The sequence below is a fragment of the Cyprinodon tularosa genome, unplaced genomic scaffold (assembly GCF_016077235.1).
Source record: "Cyprinodon tularosa strain WSP-4 unplaced genomic scaffold, ASM1607723v1 ctg82, whole genome shotgun sequence".
Lineage (NCBI taxonomy): Eukaryota > Metazoa > Chordata > Actinopteri > Cyprinodontiformes > Cyprinodontidae > Cyprinodon > Cyprinodon tularosa.
The window spans coordinates 173,251-192,771 of NW_024039585.1; the positions used below are offsets into that span (position 1 = coordinate 173,251).

General features: G+C 36.9%; 2 protein-coding genes across 2 annotated transcripts in view; both read right to left on the reverse strand.

Annotated features, from left to right (window-relative positions):
• Positions 1–5,999, reverse strand: part of obscna (obscurin, cytoskeletal calmodulin and titin-interacting RhoGEF a) — a 69,491-nt gene extending 63,492 nt beyond the window's left edge. Inside the window, exons 1-7 of the mRNA XM_038272234.1 lie at positions 5,825–5,999; positions 3,723–3,814; positions 3,365–3,631; positions 2,442–2,603; positions 2,204–2,308; positions 1,812–2,078; positions 1,346–1,615 (exon numbers count right to left, since the gene is read on the reverse strand). Coding sequence (XP_038128162.1) covers positions 1,346–1,615; positions 1,812–2,078; positions 2,204–2,308; positions 2,442–2,603; positions 3,365–3,631; positions 3,723–3,762 — 1,111 coding nt within the window. The 5' untranslated portion in view covers positions 3,763–3,814; positions 5,825–5,999. The remainder of the gene's footprint in view (positions 1–1,345; positions 1,616–1,811; positions 2,079–2,203; positions 2,309–2,441; positions 2,604–3,364; positions 3,632–3,722; positions 3,815–5,824) is intronic.
• Positions 6,000–6,566: 567 nt separating this feature from the next.
• zgc:153738 (uncharacterized protein LOC558115 homolog) lies at positions 6,567–17,822 on the reverse strand. Its single transcript, XM_038272136.1, has 19 exons — positions 17,683–17,822; positions 16,799–17,126; positions 14,317–14,436; positions 13,946–14,119; positions 13,796–13,855; positions 13,010–13,215; positions 12,833–12,917; positions 11,351–11,428; positions 11,102–11,177; positions 10,194–10,300; positions 9,779–9,865; positions 9,633–9,694; positions 9,458–9,540; positions 8,881–8,988; positions 8,581–8,780; positions 7,663–7,749; positions 7,398–7,575; positions 7,065–7,300; positions 6,567–6,976 (listed from the first exon to the last, which is right to left on the reverse strand). The coding sequence occupies exons 1-19, from the start codon at positions 17,691–17,693 to the stop codon at positions 6,836–6,838; spliced, it is 2,427 nt and encodes an 808-aa protein (XP_038128064.1). The 5' UTR covers positions 17,694–17,822; the 3' UTR covers positions 6,567–6,835.
• Positions 17,823–19,521: the final 1,699 nt, after the last annotated feature.

The window sequence follows — 19,521 nt, forward strand, 5'->3', positions numbered from 1 at the left end:
TCAGTGTATCAACCACCCAGATCTCTCAGGTTTTATTGCTCAAGTCTACTCTGCATACCCAGATCCTGAACACAACATGGAGAAGCAGCATTTACTTCTTATACACCACTAATACGTAATAAACTCCCAAACTGTAAAAATTCTGAAAATCTAGGTCGCTTAAAGTGTATTCTGTATTAGTTAAAATGTATTTGTTTAAAATGGCCTTTGACTGTACTATCTAAAAATAATGAGGTAAGTTTTCAGTAAAATTTTCATTTCATTTTTTTGTTCATCATTCTTTTGAGTAAATCTTGCAGTAATTATTATTTTATATTCTAACATGTGCGTTAACTTTGGAACTTAAAACTTTAAACAGTCTAAATCTACAATGCAGTTTATAAATAAACTTACCTTGCATTAACTCAAAAAAAAATTTTAGGTTTGTCCTTAGATTCACATTTATCCATCGGTTAATGCAACGATTTTTGGCATTTACTTAATCACAAATCACTTGGTTTAGTTACTTTAACACAATTATTTCATGTTAGGAGTGTAGGACATAAAATAGTTGTTTGAGTAACTAAATATGATTAAGGAAATGCCAAAAACGGTTGCATTATTTTCTTTCTGTGAAAATTTCAAGATATTTTTTTGAAGCTTGTGAGCTATTTAATTTAGACCTTTCTTGAGTAACTGGTTATTTGGCCGTCAGACACTTTAGGAGCCCATTATTTTTTGTTAATATTTAACTAAGATTTTATTTTATTTTTTGTGGATAATCTCATTTCGTTTATTTATTTTACTTTATTGTTTAATATTTGTTTTGAGATTTATTTATTTATTTTGGTTATTTAGTTATGTTTCTTTGTTACCTGTTAGTTATGAGTAATTTGGGGAATTACGTTAATAAATAGGCTGACAATGGTAAGGCCAGTATGCATCTGGATGGGCATAAGGTTTTTCACCAGCACAAGAGAAGCATTGAGGAAATCTTTGTCTTTTCCTTTTGCTTGCTTAAGGAGAAATAAAACACAGAACTAAAAGACTACCTGTAAAGTTGATTTCTTTTTGCCTGCATAAATTACTTGTCAATGGTGCCTGGGCCACAACAGATACTTTTTAATTTGTTGTGGCAAATTCAAATGATCACATCAGCTTTTTGACACACAGACCAACACAAATGCACAACAGTTATGTCTATTTTCTTATTCCTCATAAACTTTACAATGTATTTATGTCACAGCAATCCTTTTACTTTCTCAAATTAAATTGTTAGTACTACAAATTATATACTTAAATATTTTTAAGGTGGTTTTCATGTAATCCAACAGTAACAGTGAAAAGAGATTGCATGAGCACTCACCCTTGACAGTGAGCTGTGCGGTGGAACGGCTCTTCCCAGCCACAAAGACTACAGGCCCTGTCATAGAGCTGTCAGTGCTTGTGAAACACAGAGTGTGGAGTTTCCCCTGCCTGTCAATGTTCACTCCTGTAGAGTGCTCCAGGACCTCGTCATTCAAGGTCCACTTCGGGGGCCTCCCTGACTTTAAGCTGGTTTCCACCTGAAATACTGCTGGATTTGGCTCCATTACCTCCAGAGACTTCATCCCCTGCACAATGCTGATGGCCTGCTCTGCAGGTGCAACAATAAAACATCACCATAAAGCTTGTGTTTTTCAGATTTTTACATTTTAAGACAAGAAACATATAAATATATTAAGTTCTATTCATAAACCTCTATTTACAGCTTAAAACTGTTGGAAATCAAACATAAGGCGGCCAATGTTAAATCTATTTCAATATTTTTGCTATAAAAACATATATCCCACCCTCCACCAGAAGCTGACATGATGTTTTATCATCTCCTGCATCACATGTGTAGGTGTCTTCATCTGAGGAGCGAACATCTTCGATGGTCAGCTGCCTGTAGACATCCTGGCTGATTAGCTGATACTTCTCGCCGTGCAGGAGCTCTTTACTGCTCTTGTACCATCTGACCTGAGCATTAGGCCTCGACACTTGGCACTCCAGCAAACCTCTGTGGCGATACATGGCGATTTTGACCCTTAGAGGTCGAACTATTTGAACTGGGAGCTCTACAAAAAAGTAAAAGTAGATTTTGAGATGACGATGGTGAGAAATAATCACATTTAACAGTTTTATTATACTGAGGTTGTACTTTCAAGGTACCTAATTCTGCAGCCAAAAAATGCTGGCTCACCTTTTACTGTGAGAGTGGCCTGAGATGAGACCCGCTCTGCAGTGAATCTGATCCCCCCTGCATGTTCTGGTCTGACTGACTTGAAGAGCAAGGTGTGCGTTTTACCTGAAATCAGATTAGAATGTATACCAGTATAATCGTGCCTTAATCAATCATGTGTATGTTTCTTTGAGTCCTTATTTAGATTAAAACGTGAATGCTATGAATGGCTGTGTTGGTGAATGGGTAACTTTCTCACCCTGGTGTCTTATCTTGATGGTGTCCCCAGGTCGGATTCTGCAGTCATTGCGATACCACCGACCATCCACATCCACCTGATTGACTTCACATAAAAAGCTGACAGGACGACGTTCAAGCGTGTCCACATCCTCCAGCTCCTTCACAATGTATATGTCCCTAGCTGTCAGAAAAAACAGCAGCCACTGTAACTGTCCTGTTATCGATGGAACTAAAAACAATTTTTTTTTTATATTTGTGTAATTGTTTTAAGTTTTGGATTTAAGTTTGGATTGGACTAGATAAAATGAAACAGATCAAATAAAAAATTTAGGTTTATCAGCAGCGATTGCTCCAGGTGGGTTTGGTGATTTGCAGAAGTTAGTAGATGTAAGGTGTGCTTCTCCAAGATCTCACAGCCTCTCAATTATAGGAGAACAATTATTTCCAAACATTCAAACCTAAGGGCAGCAGGTGAAAACAAATGTTTTCTGATCTTTGGGAGATGGAACGCAACAATGTTTAGAAGAGTGCAGCAAATCACTTGGTCTTTTAGAGAGGTGGTTATCCAACACATGTTACTGTGATGCTCAAAGATCCCTCTGTATGCTTTCATCTCCTCTAGAATGTTAAAAAGAGAAAGGTAGAGTTCTATCAACTAAATCAATCATTAACCTATGTATACCTTTTTGTTATTGAATAAAAACTCTAATTAAAGGTCGTTTTTTGGTGTATAACCATACAACTGTGAGCGTATGAATCATCAGAGATGTCAATCACCATATAAAGCCTTGAAATGGCAGAGTGTTGCCATTAACTACATACGGTACATGTTTTACATTATCTGAGTCATTATATAAAACAAACTCATTCTGACTTGGATTTCAACTAAATAGACACCACAGTACTACATGTCTTGGTTAAGTTTGTGCTTTACTGCCTTACCTCTGACATTCAGCCTTCCTGAAGTCTGCACCTCACCAGCCTGGAAACAGTATAAACCAGCATCTCCCAAAGCCACCCGGTTCAGGATGAGGCAGTGTTTCTTCCCATGTGTGCTGATGCGACAGCTCGGCTTTGACTTTACTTTTGTCCCATTTCTGGTCCAAATGCCCTCTATGTAGGCCAAGTTAAGAGTCACCTCCAAGGAGCAGCTCTCACACTCTGACACCTCCACATCCTCCAAACCCTTCACCACTTTCAGACGGTTTACTGGCAAACACAGATTTCAGTTTGAGAACCTCCTTACCAGAGCAGTAAAACCACTGAAAAGTAGTTTTGACAGAAATGTTGTAAAACATACCTGCAGCTGCAACTATCCCTCCACATTTATTATCCCCCATGTGTCCAGCTTTTGAGAAGATGTGTGAATATTTACTTTCAAGAAAAAGGAATCTGCATGGACAAAATAAGTAGTCATCAAAACAATGTCATAAAATAGTCTCAGATGTCTGAGTGAAAGACAAGATAATAATATAATCTGTGTTGGTAATATTGACCTTGGCCTTTTTTCCCCCATTTATTTCATTTAAAATCTCAAAAGGATCATTTTGAAGGTACTGCAAGAGAAGCACAAACACGCTGACCTTAACACAGTTCCTAATTCTGAAAATGTATCTACCAAGGACCTCAGGCTCATTCCTTCATATGGATAATCTTCATGCAAGTGGGCCAGTTGTTCTCTGCATTGAAGAGAAAAGTCCTTTTTTGTCAACTTGAATTACACACTGAAGGAATCTCCTGTTTTTCAACACTATGGTTAACAATGATTGGCACGGGGCTCGGCTTCCATTCTAAAACACAAAAAGTCTATCAGTTTGGGTCCATGAGGTTTTCTATTGTCTAAAGCTTTGAGGACTTCAGTGACAGAGAAAGGCACCAACCTAAGATGCTCAACATAGAACACCAGGTGATTTACACAAGTTAAGGCAGAATCAGTTCCCTTGCAATTAGATGAAAATTCCAATTACATGAAATGCTTGTTAATACAATTTAAATCCTTCATTTGATCAGAACCAGAGCCACTAAGACATAGGTAGACAGCACATGAGAGTTTTTACTGGGGTAAAATGCTGCAGTATCGAACAACGGAGAAAACTAACATTTCTAAATTTCTACATTTAGAGCTAACAATATTAGTTGTTGGGAGATGGATTGAAAGAGGACTGTGTAGGCATCAAATCTTTATGTGACATAAATAGCAATGCAGCCACATTTTCTAGGTCTGTCTGTACAATAAACACTATATCCAACAATGTTTATATTATTGTCAGTTATCGCCTTGGTCAACCAAGTTTCAGAGATTTCAAAGAAATTAGAATCTGTCAACATAACCCAGACTCTAATCATATTCATACTGGGAAAAAAGCTGTGTAAAATAACCATAACCTGACTCTGTAAAGTCAGGCTGGAAGTGAAAGGATTATGCCCTGAATTTTCCTACAGATTCTTAAACATACAGTAGCCCAAAAGGTCTTGGTACTTTAAAGCATAAAAGAACTCTACACCATAATCCCACGTGAACTGAACTTTTAACTTGATGAAATGGTCAAATGGGCGTTATTCTCCTGACAGCTACCAACCCAGACTTGTCTTATGGATTGCCAGACAGCAAAGAGTTATTCTTCCAAACAGAAAACATATCTCCATTACTCTAGTGTCTGGTGCAGGTGCACTTGATACCATTACGTCACATTCTTTGCATTGTACCTGGTGACGTAAAGCTTGAATGTAGCTGTCGGGACATTGAAACCACATTCATGAAGCTCATACTGTTCCAGAACTAATCTGAAGGCCACATTAGCTCTTTACCATACAGAGTTTGTGAATTCTGGATATTACATACAAGTCAATAGCCATTAACCACACTGTGATTTCTCTACTGAGAGCAACTTTGTCTTTTATGGGTCTTTGTAGAAGCAGTCTGCATTACTAGGAACTGGATTTTGTAAACATGTAACCATAAAAGCAAGTGGAACAATTGAATGTAGTCATTTCAAGAGGTGACTCAAACCTTTTGGCAATGTAGTTTATCCCCCGAGATACCAGAGTTGACAGGCTGACAACAAAATGTCAGTAATTGTGTAAATTTAGTAGACAAATAAATCTCCCAAAAGCATTCCAATAAAAAACTAATGGTGTTACCATACTGTTGCCAAATGTACATTCTTTAAAGAATGAAATAGCCCAGAATGTTGTGTAAAACAGGATTGAAGGCATCAGGTTTCTTTTGTTAGCTTGCTTCTTTGGGATACATAAAGAAACTTGTGTATTGTGAAGATGACTTTGAGCCAAATGCGATAATAACACCTAAACTTACTTTTACAGCAGGAAAATATCCTTACATCTTTATATGCTTTAGGGAAATAATAAATGACCCACTGTTAAATGAGCCACAGGTCTTACCTGACATAAACACTTTGAGGTGAACTGCAGACGTTTAACCAACAAAAAGTAAGTCCAGATCGGTTTGCTTCATCTCAGTCTCTTAAGTTGAGAGCATATATTATGCTCACTGTTGTTTTTTCTTGCTGTGATGGAGCACAGTGCTGAACAGCTGACATATCTCTCCCCACATACTAACATCCAAAATAGCACTCTGCCGGTGTGAAGGCAAAGATAGCTTTGGCTTTAATTGTGGTGGGAGGCAACTCGTTCTCAGCATCAATGAAAACATCAGCAGTCTAAATCTAAACAACAGGATTAGGGTATTTGATGGTTTTCTCTGGACATGAATGATTGGCTCATACGTAAATGGTGTTTTCCTTAGTTGTATATTGATAACCCTCTCTATACAGTGTGTGTGTGTTTGGCAGCCTCTGGTTTAAACGTCAGGTCAGCTGAATTCATTTCAATGGATCTCTGAGGGGGGTTTCCATCTATCCCTGCACTAAAAGAACATCGAGGATTAAGGAATATGGAGTAACCCATCTCAATGAATCAAGAGAAAAAAATATTTAAAATGCTTTCATATCTAATGGTTGCATGATGACCTTTATGCAGATCAGGATCTCTTATTAGCCAAAACAACATAAATAAAAAAGAGCAGATACTAATTATGTGTGATTAACACAACACTCAAACTAAATCTATTTGGTATCTCTGTTGTATTTTGATTATTGTTAACAATTTATGGGTCATTCTCATCTGCATGAAACAAAGCCAGCAGCAACCCTAGCTGTGTCTAAGCCCTTTTGATGGACAGCTCCATGTGCTGTGGAGCTTTGTTAAGACCGTTGAAACTCTATCAACAGAATAATCTCTGCTGAGTGCTGTTGGGACATGAAAAACAGCAGAGGATGGCGACATAGGTGTTCTCATTTCACAGACCATTTTATTTTTTAACATGGTTTTTTTACATTTGAAGATAGCCTGATTTTTATTGGAAGGGTTTGATTTTATTTTTTATTCTTTTTATCAGCTTTTTTGCTTTTTTTTTAAACTCTTTTGATGTTTATCTTTCCTCTTTGAATTTTTCCCTTTAGGTGGTGTTTGCTCTTCTTTTCCAGTGGCGGCTTTATATCTCCTTTTTCCTAGAGGTGTCTTCGCATACCAGCTCTGAAATAAAGGAAATGTCTTAAATTCACACCTTAGACGTATAGAACATAATCTTAATAAAACTTGAAATAGTGCAACTTCTACATACTTTTATTGCCTCCTCTTCCTTCTGGAACACGGGCTCCAGCTTGCTCAATGGTGGAATAAAATCATCAGCGATGAAGGATCGTTTTTCCAGCTCCTGGATGTGAACTTCGGAAACTAGGCTGTTGATGACTTGAACCATATGGCCTGGAGTGTAGCCATCAGTTAACCTCGTTAGATTGCTGAGGTCAACTGTCTTTATTTTACCTCCTTGCTTTTCGATAAGTTTTTTCCATAAAACTGAAGTACAAAAAAACAAACAAAAAGAGGCTTGATTCCACATTATTAAAAAATGAACTGTCAATTTTTAAAAGGATTATTGCATATTATGTTTTACCATATCTTGAGCCGTAGTCAGGTCTGGGGATGAGAATGATTTTGCTGTACATTTTAGACAACGCTTTAATATCAGCACTTTGTGGGTCTCTTGTTGTTCCGATTATCAGGACACGATCTTCTCCTTTGATCAGTTTGAGACACTTTGGCAAAACCTTCTTTAGTCGCCTAGGGTCTAACTGTAAAAAGAAAAAATACAATCAATGAACACATTTAACTTTACAATATGACAGTTCTGTAAAAGAGTTTTTATTGTATAAAGGTACCTCTTCTTCCTCCCTGGGAACTTTTCTGTAGAAAATTTTCTCTGTCTCTCCAATCCATATCACAGATGGTTGCAGAAGCCTCGCAACCTACATATAAATAAGTTATGAGGATCTGAATTTGGACTATTTTGCCAACAAATAGTTAAAAAACATTAATTAGGCTACGTTTCAGATTGCTGAATGTACTAATACACATAGGAGGTATAGGCGGCCTAGTGATTAGGACATAGAGCTTCGAGTTCCGAGTTTGAGCCCAACTCCCACAGACTGCCACTCTGGGTCCCTGAGCAAGACCCTTAACCCCACAGCAGCCCACTGCTCCCAAAAGGGATGGGTTAAATGCAGAGCTAGATTTCTCCAATTTGAGATCAATAAAGTTAAATCATTTTTAGTTTTTTCTTTAAGTATACATGACTGATGTGTTCAGGAAACTAAGTTGTGATTTTAAGAGAAAAAATCGTAAAAGTAAAATAAAAATAAAACCAGAAAACAAACTTCTGAATACATACACTCTTGCATTGTACATTTTTTATATGTTTGCTGTCTTTCTTATTCCTTATTTTTTTTATTGAAAATTGAAAACTATAAAATAACAGTAGTAAAAAATCGCATGACAATGTTTTTAATACTCTTTGCAGCGAAGGTATTACTTGGGCACCAACAGTATTTGTGTGATAATATATTTGCCCCCCTGCCAAATTTGGCACTGATGTTCTATTCAAAGCTGACAGTTACAGAGAGTTCTCCTCTTTTAAAAGCTTATATAAACATTTACAGGACATCTTACAAAAACAACAACAATTAAATGTACCTTTATGTATTTGAAGTTTCAATTTACCTAACTCAACTAGCTAAGATTTGTCTGTGGAATCTGTTCTGCTTGTTCCAAGTCAAACAAGTTGGTAAGCAGCGTCCTACCTTAAAGACCATATGAAGCATTATTGTCAGTCCATTCTTGCCTGGGTATTTTCCCGCTGTGTTATAGGGGGACAAATCAAACAGGGTGGCACCTGTCTCCCGACAAACTGCATGGACCAACATGTGCTTACCCACACCTGTGGGCCCCACCAGCAATATGGATTTTACTAAAGGAGCCTTCTCATGAACCTCCTGAGAGCCTGCAAACCAAATACATTTCATACCAAACATGTTCAATGTTTCATGTTACATACATTAATATTTGTTTAAAATACTAAGTATTTAAAATAACTGTCATACCCAATGGTAAAATTGCATATAAGGTCAAGACTTCACGGACATCTAGCAATGATGGCATGGGCTCAACATCATTTTGTCTCAGAACAGTCCCAAGATAATTAGATTCTCCTAAAAAAGAAGAAAATAATTTTAATAACACTGTTTTTGATATTTCTAATGATTAACTGGCTGAGGCTCTTTGATATGTAAAATAGATTGTTTTGGGATAAAGTATATATTGCTATGCTTGATACAAAAATATTATTAATTTATTACAGCAAGTAAATAGACCCAATATTCATAAAAAATGCGGGCACCATCTAAATGTGATATTTATAAGCAAAGCTGAATAAACTAATTTCAAAAATGTATTAAAAGCTAAATATATAGTGTTTTTAACAGTTTTCACAGAAGCTAATAAAGAAGCCAGAAGAGGGCACCACATCATAGCTAATTAAATGACAGACTTTTTGTTTTTGTTTTTTTCCCCTTTCATCCCTTATAACTGTGGGGAAAAATGCAAGCAAAGGTTGAAGATACAACTACAGTATTGATATATTCATGAATTAAATATACATTAAACAGCATACTTTCTTACCCAAGAAATCTTGCATCCTAACATTTTTGGCCTGTTTTATTAATCCTTGCTCCACCAGCTCCTGGCAAAGAGACTCAGAAGTCCTAGTAGATGAAAAGAAAGTTTTCTTTATTGTTGTGAAATTTTGGTGGAAACTTATAAAAAAAAAATATGATTATTAGATGATAAACATCACCTATCAGCTGTCAGATCTTTTTCCTTTTTCCTCTTTTTTCCACCCTTGGATACTTTTTTCTTCTAAGAAATATATGCAGGTAATACTTTTATATATATATAAAAAAAAAAGTTAATATTAATTGAGACTAGACTCTAAGTAGATACCTTAGCATACGCTCTTGCTTTGGCACCCTTGTCTTTATCCACTACTAGCTTTAACTCAGAGAGTTCCTGTCGCATCTCTTCATCAACCTTATGAAAGAAGAAAAACGAGAGAGCAGTGAGACAAAAAAAAACATTCAGCAATCTATCTGTTTTTCCATCCGTCTGTCCATTCATCCCCACAAAAACAGAGCTGAGGCAGTACAGACCGAACAAACAACTGGCTGCAAAATAAGAAACTAAACGTTCTTGACTGAGATGGGGAGAGATAACTTTAAAAAGTGACAGAAGAAACTTCTTAAACATTTCACAACTTTAAAGGAAAAGATGAGCAAATTTTTCTCAGATTTGCAAAATGGATTTTTAAATGTCAATGAAAATAAAAATAAAATCAGGAGAAACATTGGTATAATAATACCTTTATTCGAACTTCTGCTTTTATGACTTTTCTTATTTCTTCTTTTATCAACTCCACCTCGTGCATCTGAGTGAAGTTTTCTGACTCATCACGGTTTTTCCAAACCGCTGTGAAAACAAAGATCAAGCCCAAATTAAAATGTTTTTAATTAATTATTTTTTATTTAAGATGGATGAAAATAACTGCATCAAAGTACATGGTTATAGTATTTCCTGCTTTTGTAAAGGTATACTCATATGGTCATATTTTCATTATTTCTTCTAGTGGTTAGGACATAGAGCCTAATATCCTGAGGTTCTGAGTTTAAGCCCCACTCCCACAGACTGCCACTCACTGAGCAAGACCCTTAACCCCACACTACTCCCCAGGTGCCCCAAGATGGCAGCGCACTGCTCGCCAAGAAGATGGGTAAAATGCAGAGATAAATCTCTACAATGTGAGATCAGTAAACTTCAATTATTATTAAATTAGTTTAAAAGCTGAACTGACTTGATTCCAAACTCTTCAAAATAAACTTTGTTTCTCAAAATAAAAAAATCCATGCTAAACTGTGATATCATTGCATAATTTTACTGATTACGGGTTTCAACCATTTGATTTCTTTTCTATGCATCCAAAGTAACTTACTTTAGTTGAGATTCACTATTTTATTAAAGACCTTTTAACTGAAATATGATTGATCTAGGGTTGAATTACTTTGTTAATACATTCTTATATTTTAAATGGAATTAGCTTTATATTTGTTTCAAATGTGATCTGCTGTTAACTGCACTTCCATGATTTAAACTCAAATTACACTTTTATTTGCTGACAAACTAACAGCCAGTTCGGTGCATGTTATTTGATTAAACAACAAAGTTGCAACAGCATTTGATTGCAAATGCATTTAACATTGGATTTAAACCTACCTTCAAACCTTTTGTTTGCTGCTTCCAAGTCTGAAAGGAAAGCAGAGGGCATCTTCTTCAACCCCGCATCCTCATCCTGTGGCTCAGGACAAAAATCTATTAGGTCTCACAAACAAGCAAGACTTTGCTAGATGAACCAGTGACATGTTGTGAAACATGTTGTGATCTAAATCTAATCTAGATTCAGGATGACTTATGAAGTGGTGAACTTGTGCAAATATTTTGCGTGCTGTAAATTCTTTCACTTACATTTACTCTTACTTCCTCTTTTTTCTTCATCTTGCTCCTTTTTTCTTCATCTTCTGATTCCTTAATTTCCTCCATTAACTAAAAAATGCGAAAATATTAATATTTGATATACACAGGAGGTATTAACCTTTGTGTTTAAGTCAGGATTTTGAAGAGACCATGGAGAAGAGCTATCAGTAAGCCTTATGGCAAACTGTCCATTGTCTATAGGGGGGAGAGCAGTGCTTCTCACTTCCACTGTTTACTGTTTACTATGGGAGTGGAAAGCTGCTGACTTTGACCAAGTACACTGTCTGACAATTGTAGGAATACTTTGAGGATCTCCTCTATGTAGCTGACACACCTTCCCATGATGGAAGCAGGGACTAGGTGCTCTGGGTTGTTTTTGTTTTTTTATCACCTGGGCTGAAGTCACCAATGTTATCAAAAACCTCCGTAATGGAACGTTTTTTTGGTTAGATGAGATCCACCCTGAGTACGTCAGATCTCTGGATGTTACTGGGCTGTCATGGTCTACACAACCATTCAACATTGTATGATGGATGTGGACAGTACTACTAGACTGCCAGACCAGGGTAGTCGTTCCCCTTATCAAGGGGGACTGGAGGGTGTGTTCCACTTACAGGGGATCGCATTTCTCAGCCTCCCAGGAATGGCGTCTGCCAGAGGGCCTAAAGAAGACCAGTGTGGGGTTTTTTTCCCCAGCCACGGAACAATGGACCAGCTCTACACCCTCTGAAGGGTGCTCAGTGATTACTGGGAGTTTGCCCAAATGTTCCACATGTGCTTTGTGGACTGGGAGAACTGATTCCACTGTTTCCCCTGTGGTGCCCTGTAAGGGGCGCCACATGAGTACAAAGTTGATGGCCCTTTACTAGGGGCCATCTCTGTCAAAGCTTAGCGGGAGTCTGATCCACATTGCAGAGAGGGTCTGGTTTGCAGACCAGCAGATTTTATGACTTGGTTCTGCTCATTCCCTCCTACAACATGTGCTAAGGTGGTTTGCAGGTGAGTGTGAAGCAGCCCAGATGATTATCAGCTTCTCAAAGTTTGAGTCAATGGTTCTTGAGAGGGAAAAAGTGGCTTGCTCTCTTCAGGTCAGAGAAGATAATGCTGAAACATAGACGGTTCAACTGTCTGTTGTGGCAAAAAGAGAGCTGAGCGAAAAGGCAAAGCTCTCAATAGACATGTTGATTTCCTACCATCACAATGTTCATGACTGAAAGAACTAGATCATGGATACAAGAGTTGAAATGAGCTTCCTCCACAAGGTAGTTGGGCACTCCTATAGAGATATGGTGAGGAGCTCCACAATCAATGAGTGGTTTAAAGTAGAGCTGCTTTTCCTTCGCTTTGAGAGGTATTAGCTGAGGTGATTCGGCCATCGGTTTGTGATGTCCCCTGGACGTCTTCCTTGCGTCCAACCTGGTCCTAGATAATTAAAAGACCACAGGTACGAGTTTATGTCAGGATGCACTGTACCTGCTGAGGGGTTTTTTCAGAAAATATGAGAGCTGAGCCACCATCCTCTTCACTTGGGTAGTCTGGAAAAACTCCTGTGGCGTCACTTTGAAACAAAGAATTTTAAACATTGATTAACTCATAGGCTTCACTAATTTTGGAAATATTTTCTACCTCATCTCAAATGCCCAACCTCACCGACATTCATAAAACCACTGCCGAATCTGATTTTTCATTGTGTTGCTCATGTCTTGGGACTCGATTTCTCTGAGCTGCTTCAAGATTTGCTCCACTGACTTTAGGTAATCTTCCTCGTGCTTCTTCTGTTGTATTTGAATAGAAGATTTAATAGCTTGGGCAGCAATCTCTGCTGAAGAAGGGGTGTCATATTCCGTGTACGCTACCTAGCAAGTGTAGACACAACAGTATTTTAAAAAATGTACTTATTCCAAGATTTAAGGAAGCAAATTGTTAAAACAAACTAAAAAAATTATTAGAGCAAACAGCAAACAGCTTAAACTTAATGGTATAGTGGAGGATGTTCTTTTTCCGGGTGGATTATCAAAATAAGTGGTCCTCCTAATTGTCAATCATTCTGGTGATATGTTTACGTAAGGCCTTCCTATGTGCTCATCCCAATTTTCATTTACCGGTGGTGAGTCTGACATGGTGGAAAAAGTACAAATCTTCTTTTGGAAAGTAAGCTTGTATGAGCGATGCAAACAGCAACTTTTAAACTGAGCATGTACAAGGAGAAATGGGCTTGAGCATGCTCTCAGATATGTTTAATAGACGTTCCCTCTCAGGAGCAGGTACAGGGTTGTGCACTTGCAATTTATTTTTTTTAAGTAGAGAGGGTGGGTCTTTTCAAACAGGTCAGAAAATCCTCCACTATACATCTAAAGTAAAGGCCAATAGTAAAAAAAACATAGTAGTTTAGAAAAACCTGCAGAATATGTAACAAAATGATGAAATCCAACTTACTATTCCAAAGGAAAACTTCATCTCATCCCTTTTCTTTCTTTCTATATAAGACCTCCAGACCTGCGAATAAATTTCAACCACACCAATTACCAAAGAGATGAAGCCTAGACTGAGAAAATAGCCAATAATACCATGTTTGTGACAAAAGACCTTCTGAATCCGGATGGCAGCAACCTCAGGGCTAAGCGCTACAGTGGTCTTGGCTCTTTTCGTCTGCTTGCTTAACTTAGCTCTTTTTCTGCCCTGCCGCGCCCTCTCTACCATTTGAAAGATCTGTATGGCTTCCTTTTCAGTCATAAGCCTGTCCAGTGAAGTGTGCAGAGACTAAATAATAGGAAAAGAAAATTTTTTTAGACAAAGCAGTAAAAAAAAAAAAAAAAGCTAATCATTGTTCTTGCTTTCGATATAAAGCAAAGTTTTACACTATATGTTTCCAAAATGTTACAACATTTTATATGTACAGAAATTGTACCTTCTTATTTTTTAGGCTTTAATTCAAAAGTAGCTTAATTTTAACTTACAACAGGATTTTCCGTATCCTCGACCTTTTTTAAAATCTCCATCACCATTGTTTTTCGTTCTTCAACTTCTTTGCTGCGTTCATTGAGAAAAAAGTGTGGAATGGGTATCTCAAGTTCGGCCTAAAAATACAAGAGCGAATTTGTGACATCCTCCATATACATTACAATAAAAATGTTTTTGTCCTCTTAAGTATTTACAATAATTTAGCTTTTCGTTACAGTTTAAGGTTTTAGATCAAACAACAGCTATCTGATAATTGTAATAATTCATAATGAATCTTTTATTTCACTGTAATTTAAATTTGTTTGACACTTCTTCCTGGAGTTGTTTAGTAACACTGGAGAGTTATCTCATGTGATCAGCTCATTTAGGGCCAAACCAAACCTCAGGCTTTGAACAAGTTTTTTCATTGCTTTGCCACTTTCAGAGGTACATATTTTGGTGTCATTGGATTATTGTCGTTATTCATAACTAAAGTGTTTTAAGCTTTAGGCCAAGTGGAGAAAGAATACTCTCCTTGAGGATGCTCTGCTGGGGAGTAAAACAACCGGTTCATTCAGCATCCATTTCCTAAAAAAGCCCAAATCATTACGCCATCACCATGACTGACTGTTGGTTTAATGACATATTCTAACATCATTTTTTTTCTGGGGACATTATCTTATTCATTTTTTTGTTAGTTGAAAAGGTCAAACAATGGACTATATTTGGAAATTATCAACTGGCTAGGCACCGCCCATATTTTTTTACCACGTAACTTATGTTTTGTCCTAGATCAAGTCACCCCAACTTACTGAGCTTACTAAGTTCTAAGTCCATGTGTGATCGTACACATACCCTCCAAAAAGTTCCACATTTGTCTCTTCAGTATTTTCACAAAACCCTAAAGTAGTTGTTTGTTTCTGTAAAACGTTTTAATGCCAATTATGAGATGTTCCTTAGTTCTTTTGAGGGAGCGGGGGCTTTCAGCTTGAAACTCCATAGTGAAAGTCATTTTTACCCATTTCATCATCTATTGTTAAAGTCATACTCAGAATTCAAACTTCTGAAAGCACTTTAAATATGATATTATTATACACTTTTCAATAAATGATTATGATATGTAAATTTTATTTGACTGTGCTTTATTGGAAACATTAATGTTTGTCAAAGAACACTACTGCCACCTACCGGTTTGTGACGTCACGGTGCGTTATCGGTTGTTGAGCAAGTCCAAGTACTCTATCTAGTGTTTGTCACAACGCACCATTATCCAAGTCATCTTGAAAACTTTCTTCTTTGAAATGTTGGCTACATATTATGTGTTTTTTCCCTGGCCAGAAGTTCGATGGCAAATCCTCCCTCTTTTAGTTGGCAATCCAACGACGAATCAATCCGTGGAGGATCATGAATCGGAAAGGTGAAATAACTAATTTTTTATCAGTTTCACCTGATGTATTACAGCAGCCAACTGCCATGCACGTGGGCATTGTCCGTTTAACTATAGCTCTTGCAAATTTCAATGGTGAAGTCCTCTCGAAATCCTGAATAATTTTTGCTGATTGCAGATGTGTCTAGAAGCTCCCATTGATTTTGCTTGCAAACCAGTGAGAATTACGCTCAGCTTACCGCACCGTGACATCATTGTCGGAAGATGTCAGGAGTTAGGTGTTACTATATTTGGGCAACTCAGTGATTGCGCCTAATTTTTTTATTTATTTTTTTATTTTTTTACTGATTAATGCTAAATCACGGGGAACGTATTCATTTTAGGTATAGAGAATTATCCATTGTTTATTCCTTGGTGACTGGACTTGCTTTAAATAAATACTTTAACCTGTTACCTGTCCACACCCAAATCACAAAAAACTATTTTGAGATGCCTAAAAACAAAGCATTAATTAAATCAGTTGGTTCATTAATGCTTTGTCAGAGTCTAGCCTGCCACAAAAACCATTGGGAAAGCCGACAGTAGCCTTTTTGAGGAAATACGAGGCTGCTTATTTGGAGGTATCACATAGTCCTGCGGATGAGGTGTGGCAGTTAACGGGTGCACAGAGGGGATAATGCCTGCAGTGCTTTAAAATACTGATGTTAGTTCTGTTGTGAATTGCTTGAGAGCTGAGGTATGGTTGGCCATCGGCTCTTATGAAGGTTGACCATTTTTTCTCCATTGATGGAGCATGGAACTTAGTCTGGTGGCGACGAAAAGCCTTGGAATGGGCCTTGCAGATTTTTTTGAGTTTCTTTGAATCACACAGACAGTTTTTTCAGATGACTTTTTTCCTTCATATAAGTATTTATATTTTCATAAGTGCCTCTTTTATTTTATCGCACTTTCTTTAGCGATAAAATAGCTATACTTTGATCTGAAACTTTCAAGTAGTACTTGAAGCAGAAGCAGAATAACTCTATAAGAGAGGCAAAACATTTTTAGAGCATTGTAAATGTATCCCTGCTTTCTAAAAAAAAAAACACTCTTACTTCAAAACTAAAACTTACAGGTGTGAGTTTCAGCGCATGTAGGACATCATTCACATAGTGGTATTCTGAAAACTCTGTTTCCACCATGTCGTTCTTCAGCTCGAGGATCCTTCCCATCACACCATTCAAAATCACACGAATTAATCGTCTCTTTTGAGGATGGACCAGGCCATTGTGGGCTTCCTCCAGCTGCCTGAAGACTTGAATGTAGCGCACATAAAGTGTTGCCAGTTGCTGGAAGAAGACCAGCCTGTCTCGCTGTGGTGGAGGGGGTTCAGGGGGGAGTTCTTCAGCCAGCAGATGACTTAGCTCTAACATGGCTTCCTTCCACATCTGGCTATATGAACTGAAACAGAATAAACTCAGAGGTAAAGTTGGTCACAGATTAGAAATGTAGTAAGGCATAATATTTTAGACCAAAATTAAGACGTATATTATTAAAAGCTGTTAAGTCTGAATAAAAGTTCTGAAAGGTTTAGATGAAAAAAAAGAAAAAGAAAAACAGGCTTGGATTGATATACAGAGGTGTCAAGTAACGAAGTACAAATACTTTGTTATTGTACTGAAGTACACTTTTTAGGTATCTATACTTCATTACTTATTTTTCTGCCTTCTTCTGACTTCTACTCATTACATTTTCACACAAGTATCTGTACTTTCTATTCCTTACATTTTTAAAACAAACGTTACTCTTGGCTTCGGTTTAATGTTAATAAATATTTATTTCACGTCATGTGTGCCATCCAATGCAGATCATTAGCGCCATTCACATCTAGTGAAAACTAGTGTAATTAGCGGCTGCTAGTTTTTCGCCTACATTATTTCCATTAGCAGCTAACAAAATAAGATTTAAAATGCTACCGAACGAATCACCCATAAATGAGACTGGTTGGAAGGTTTACCTCTGCGACATCTCTCGATATGTCAGTGGCGTGGGAAGTAAAGCAGCTCAGTTATCGATTAAGACGTCAAAAACTGATCATTTTGGCGTTCAGAGAAGGGCGGCCGCAGATTAACTAATGGCGACTCCCGTCTCCATGGTAACGGCTAACAAACGCTGGGCTTGAATGGGTCTCCCCCAAATGTAGTTTCTGGATGTTGTATGATGATGAGATGTAGTACTGTAACTTTTTTCCCCCCTTTTCTGGTTGAAATAACAATAAAAAATAATAAATATAAAAGACAAGAAGCATAAACTCTTACACAACCGCGACGGCTTTATTTATAATAATAAATTGCACGTCTAAAATAGTTAATTGATATACATGGACAGACGGGCATACGTACGAGGGTTAAGTTAACTGATTTTTAAATATTATTTCAGCTTAATATGGGAAAAAAGTCAGACATATTTTTGTCTTTTGTCAGACTTTTTTCTCTGAATTCTGACTTTAATCTCAGAATTCTGACTTTTTTCTAAGAATTCTGACTTTAATCTCAGAATTCAAAAATTTTTCTAATAATTCTGATATTAATCTCAGTATTCTGACATTTTTCCCCAGAATTCCGACTCAGAATTCTGACTTAAATCTCAGAATTGTGATTTTTTTTCTCAGAATTCTGACTTTAATCTCAGAATTCTGACTTTTTTCTCAGAATTCTGACTTTAATCTCAGAATTGTGACACACTGACAAAGATGGGAGTTGTTTGAAAGGGCCAGGGACACATTGGTGGAAAATGACGGAATTAGGCGTGCCCGAGAGGTCCCGGTGATGCCATTTCATTAATGGAGGAGCAGAAGTTGATTGAAAACTAGAGACCTAGTTTAGTCTCTAAAACAGTCATGCCTTGATGCTAACATGTTTTTTAGCTGTCAGAATTCAGCCAGAACTCTGAGATTAAAGTCAGAGTTCTGAGAAAAAAAAGTCAGAATTCTGAAATTAAAGGCAGAATTCTGAGATTAAAGTCAGAATTCTGAGGGGAAAAAAATCAGAATTCTGGGAAAAAAGTCAGACAGACATATCTTTACAAAATGTAAATGAAGGCTAAAAGAACAAAGTCAGTCCCAGGGACTGTATGTCTGAGCAGTACGAAATGCTTCCAGCCCCAAGTTACACTGCATGGATGGAAATAAAATAACAACCTTCTGCATTTAAAAAAAACTCTTACTTTAGCATGAAGTCTGTGTGTGTGTTCATGTATGTGCATATTTAAGTTAACATTTTGAAGACCTGGCTTGTAGTTGAGGTGATGGCAAGGTGGACAGTTAATCTTTGGAGGTAAAAGATAAATAATTGGAGGTAATGACCAAACATACATAGGTATTTTTTTATCAGATGTTTATAAACACAGATAGATATATTTTTTGCATCGATTCTCCTGTTGCAGTGTTTCATTATCTTTTGAGAGGTTCATTTCTTATATCTTACAAGAAACAAAATAAGAGATAGGGAAAATCTCAGAAGATAATATAACAATGTACTACAAGTATCAATATAAAAACATAATCTATTTTTCGCACGTATAGCTCCTTTAGCCATTGACTGATTTTCTTTTAATTCTGGCAAAATTAAGTGTATTTGATTTTATGTCTCAGTAATTGCAGTAGCTACTAGTATTTATGCTTATATCACTGTTTTTCTGAATACATTATCTTATTGAAATCCATGCCTTGGCTATAATTTTATTCTGGGAACTTGGAATGCTTAAGGTATTATTCAGATCATATTTATGTATAGTGACAAAGTATAACTACATATGCCTCTGTATGAATTATATATTTTTTTCAAAATGTAAATCG

What these genes read in the sequence shown, in the direction of transcription:
- zgc:153738 (XM_038272136.1), bottom strand. An exon ending in CTGAAAAAACCCCTCAGCAG is followed by an intron (nt 11,429 to 12,832) that starts GTACAGTGCATC and finishes CGCATTTTTTAG; the next exon opens with TTAATGGAGGAAATTAAGGA. An exon ending in AAGAGGAAGTAAGAGTAAAT is followed by an intron (nt 11,178 to 11,350) that starts GTAAGTGAAAGA and finishes CCTGAGCCACAG; the next exon opens with GATGAGGATGCGGGGTTGAA.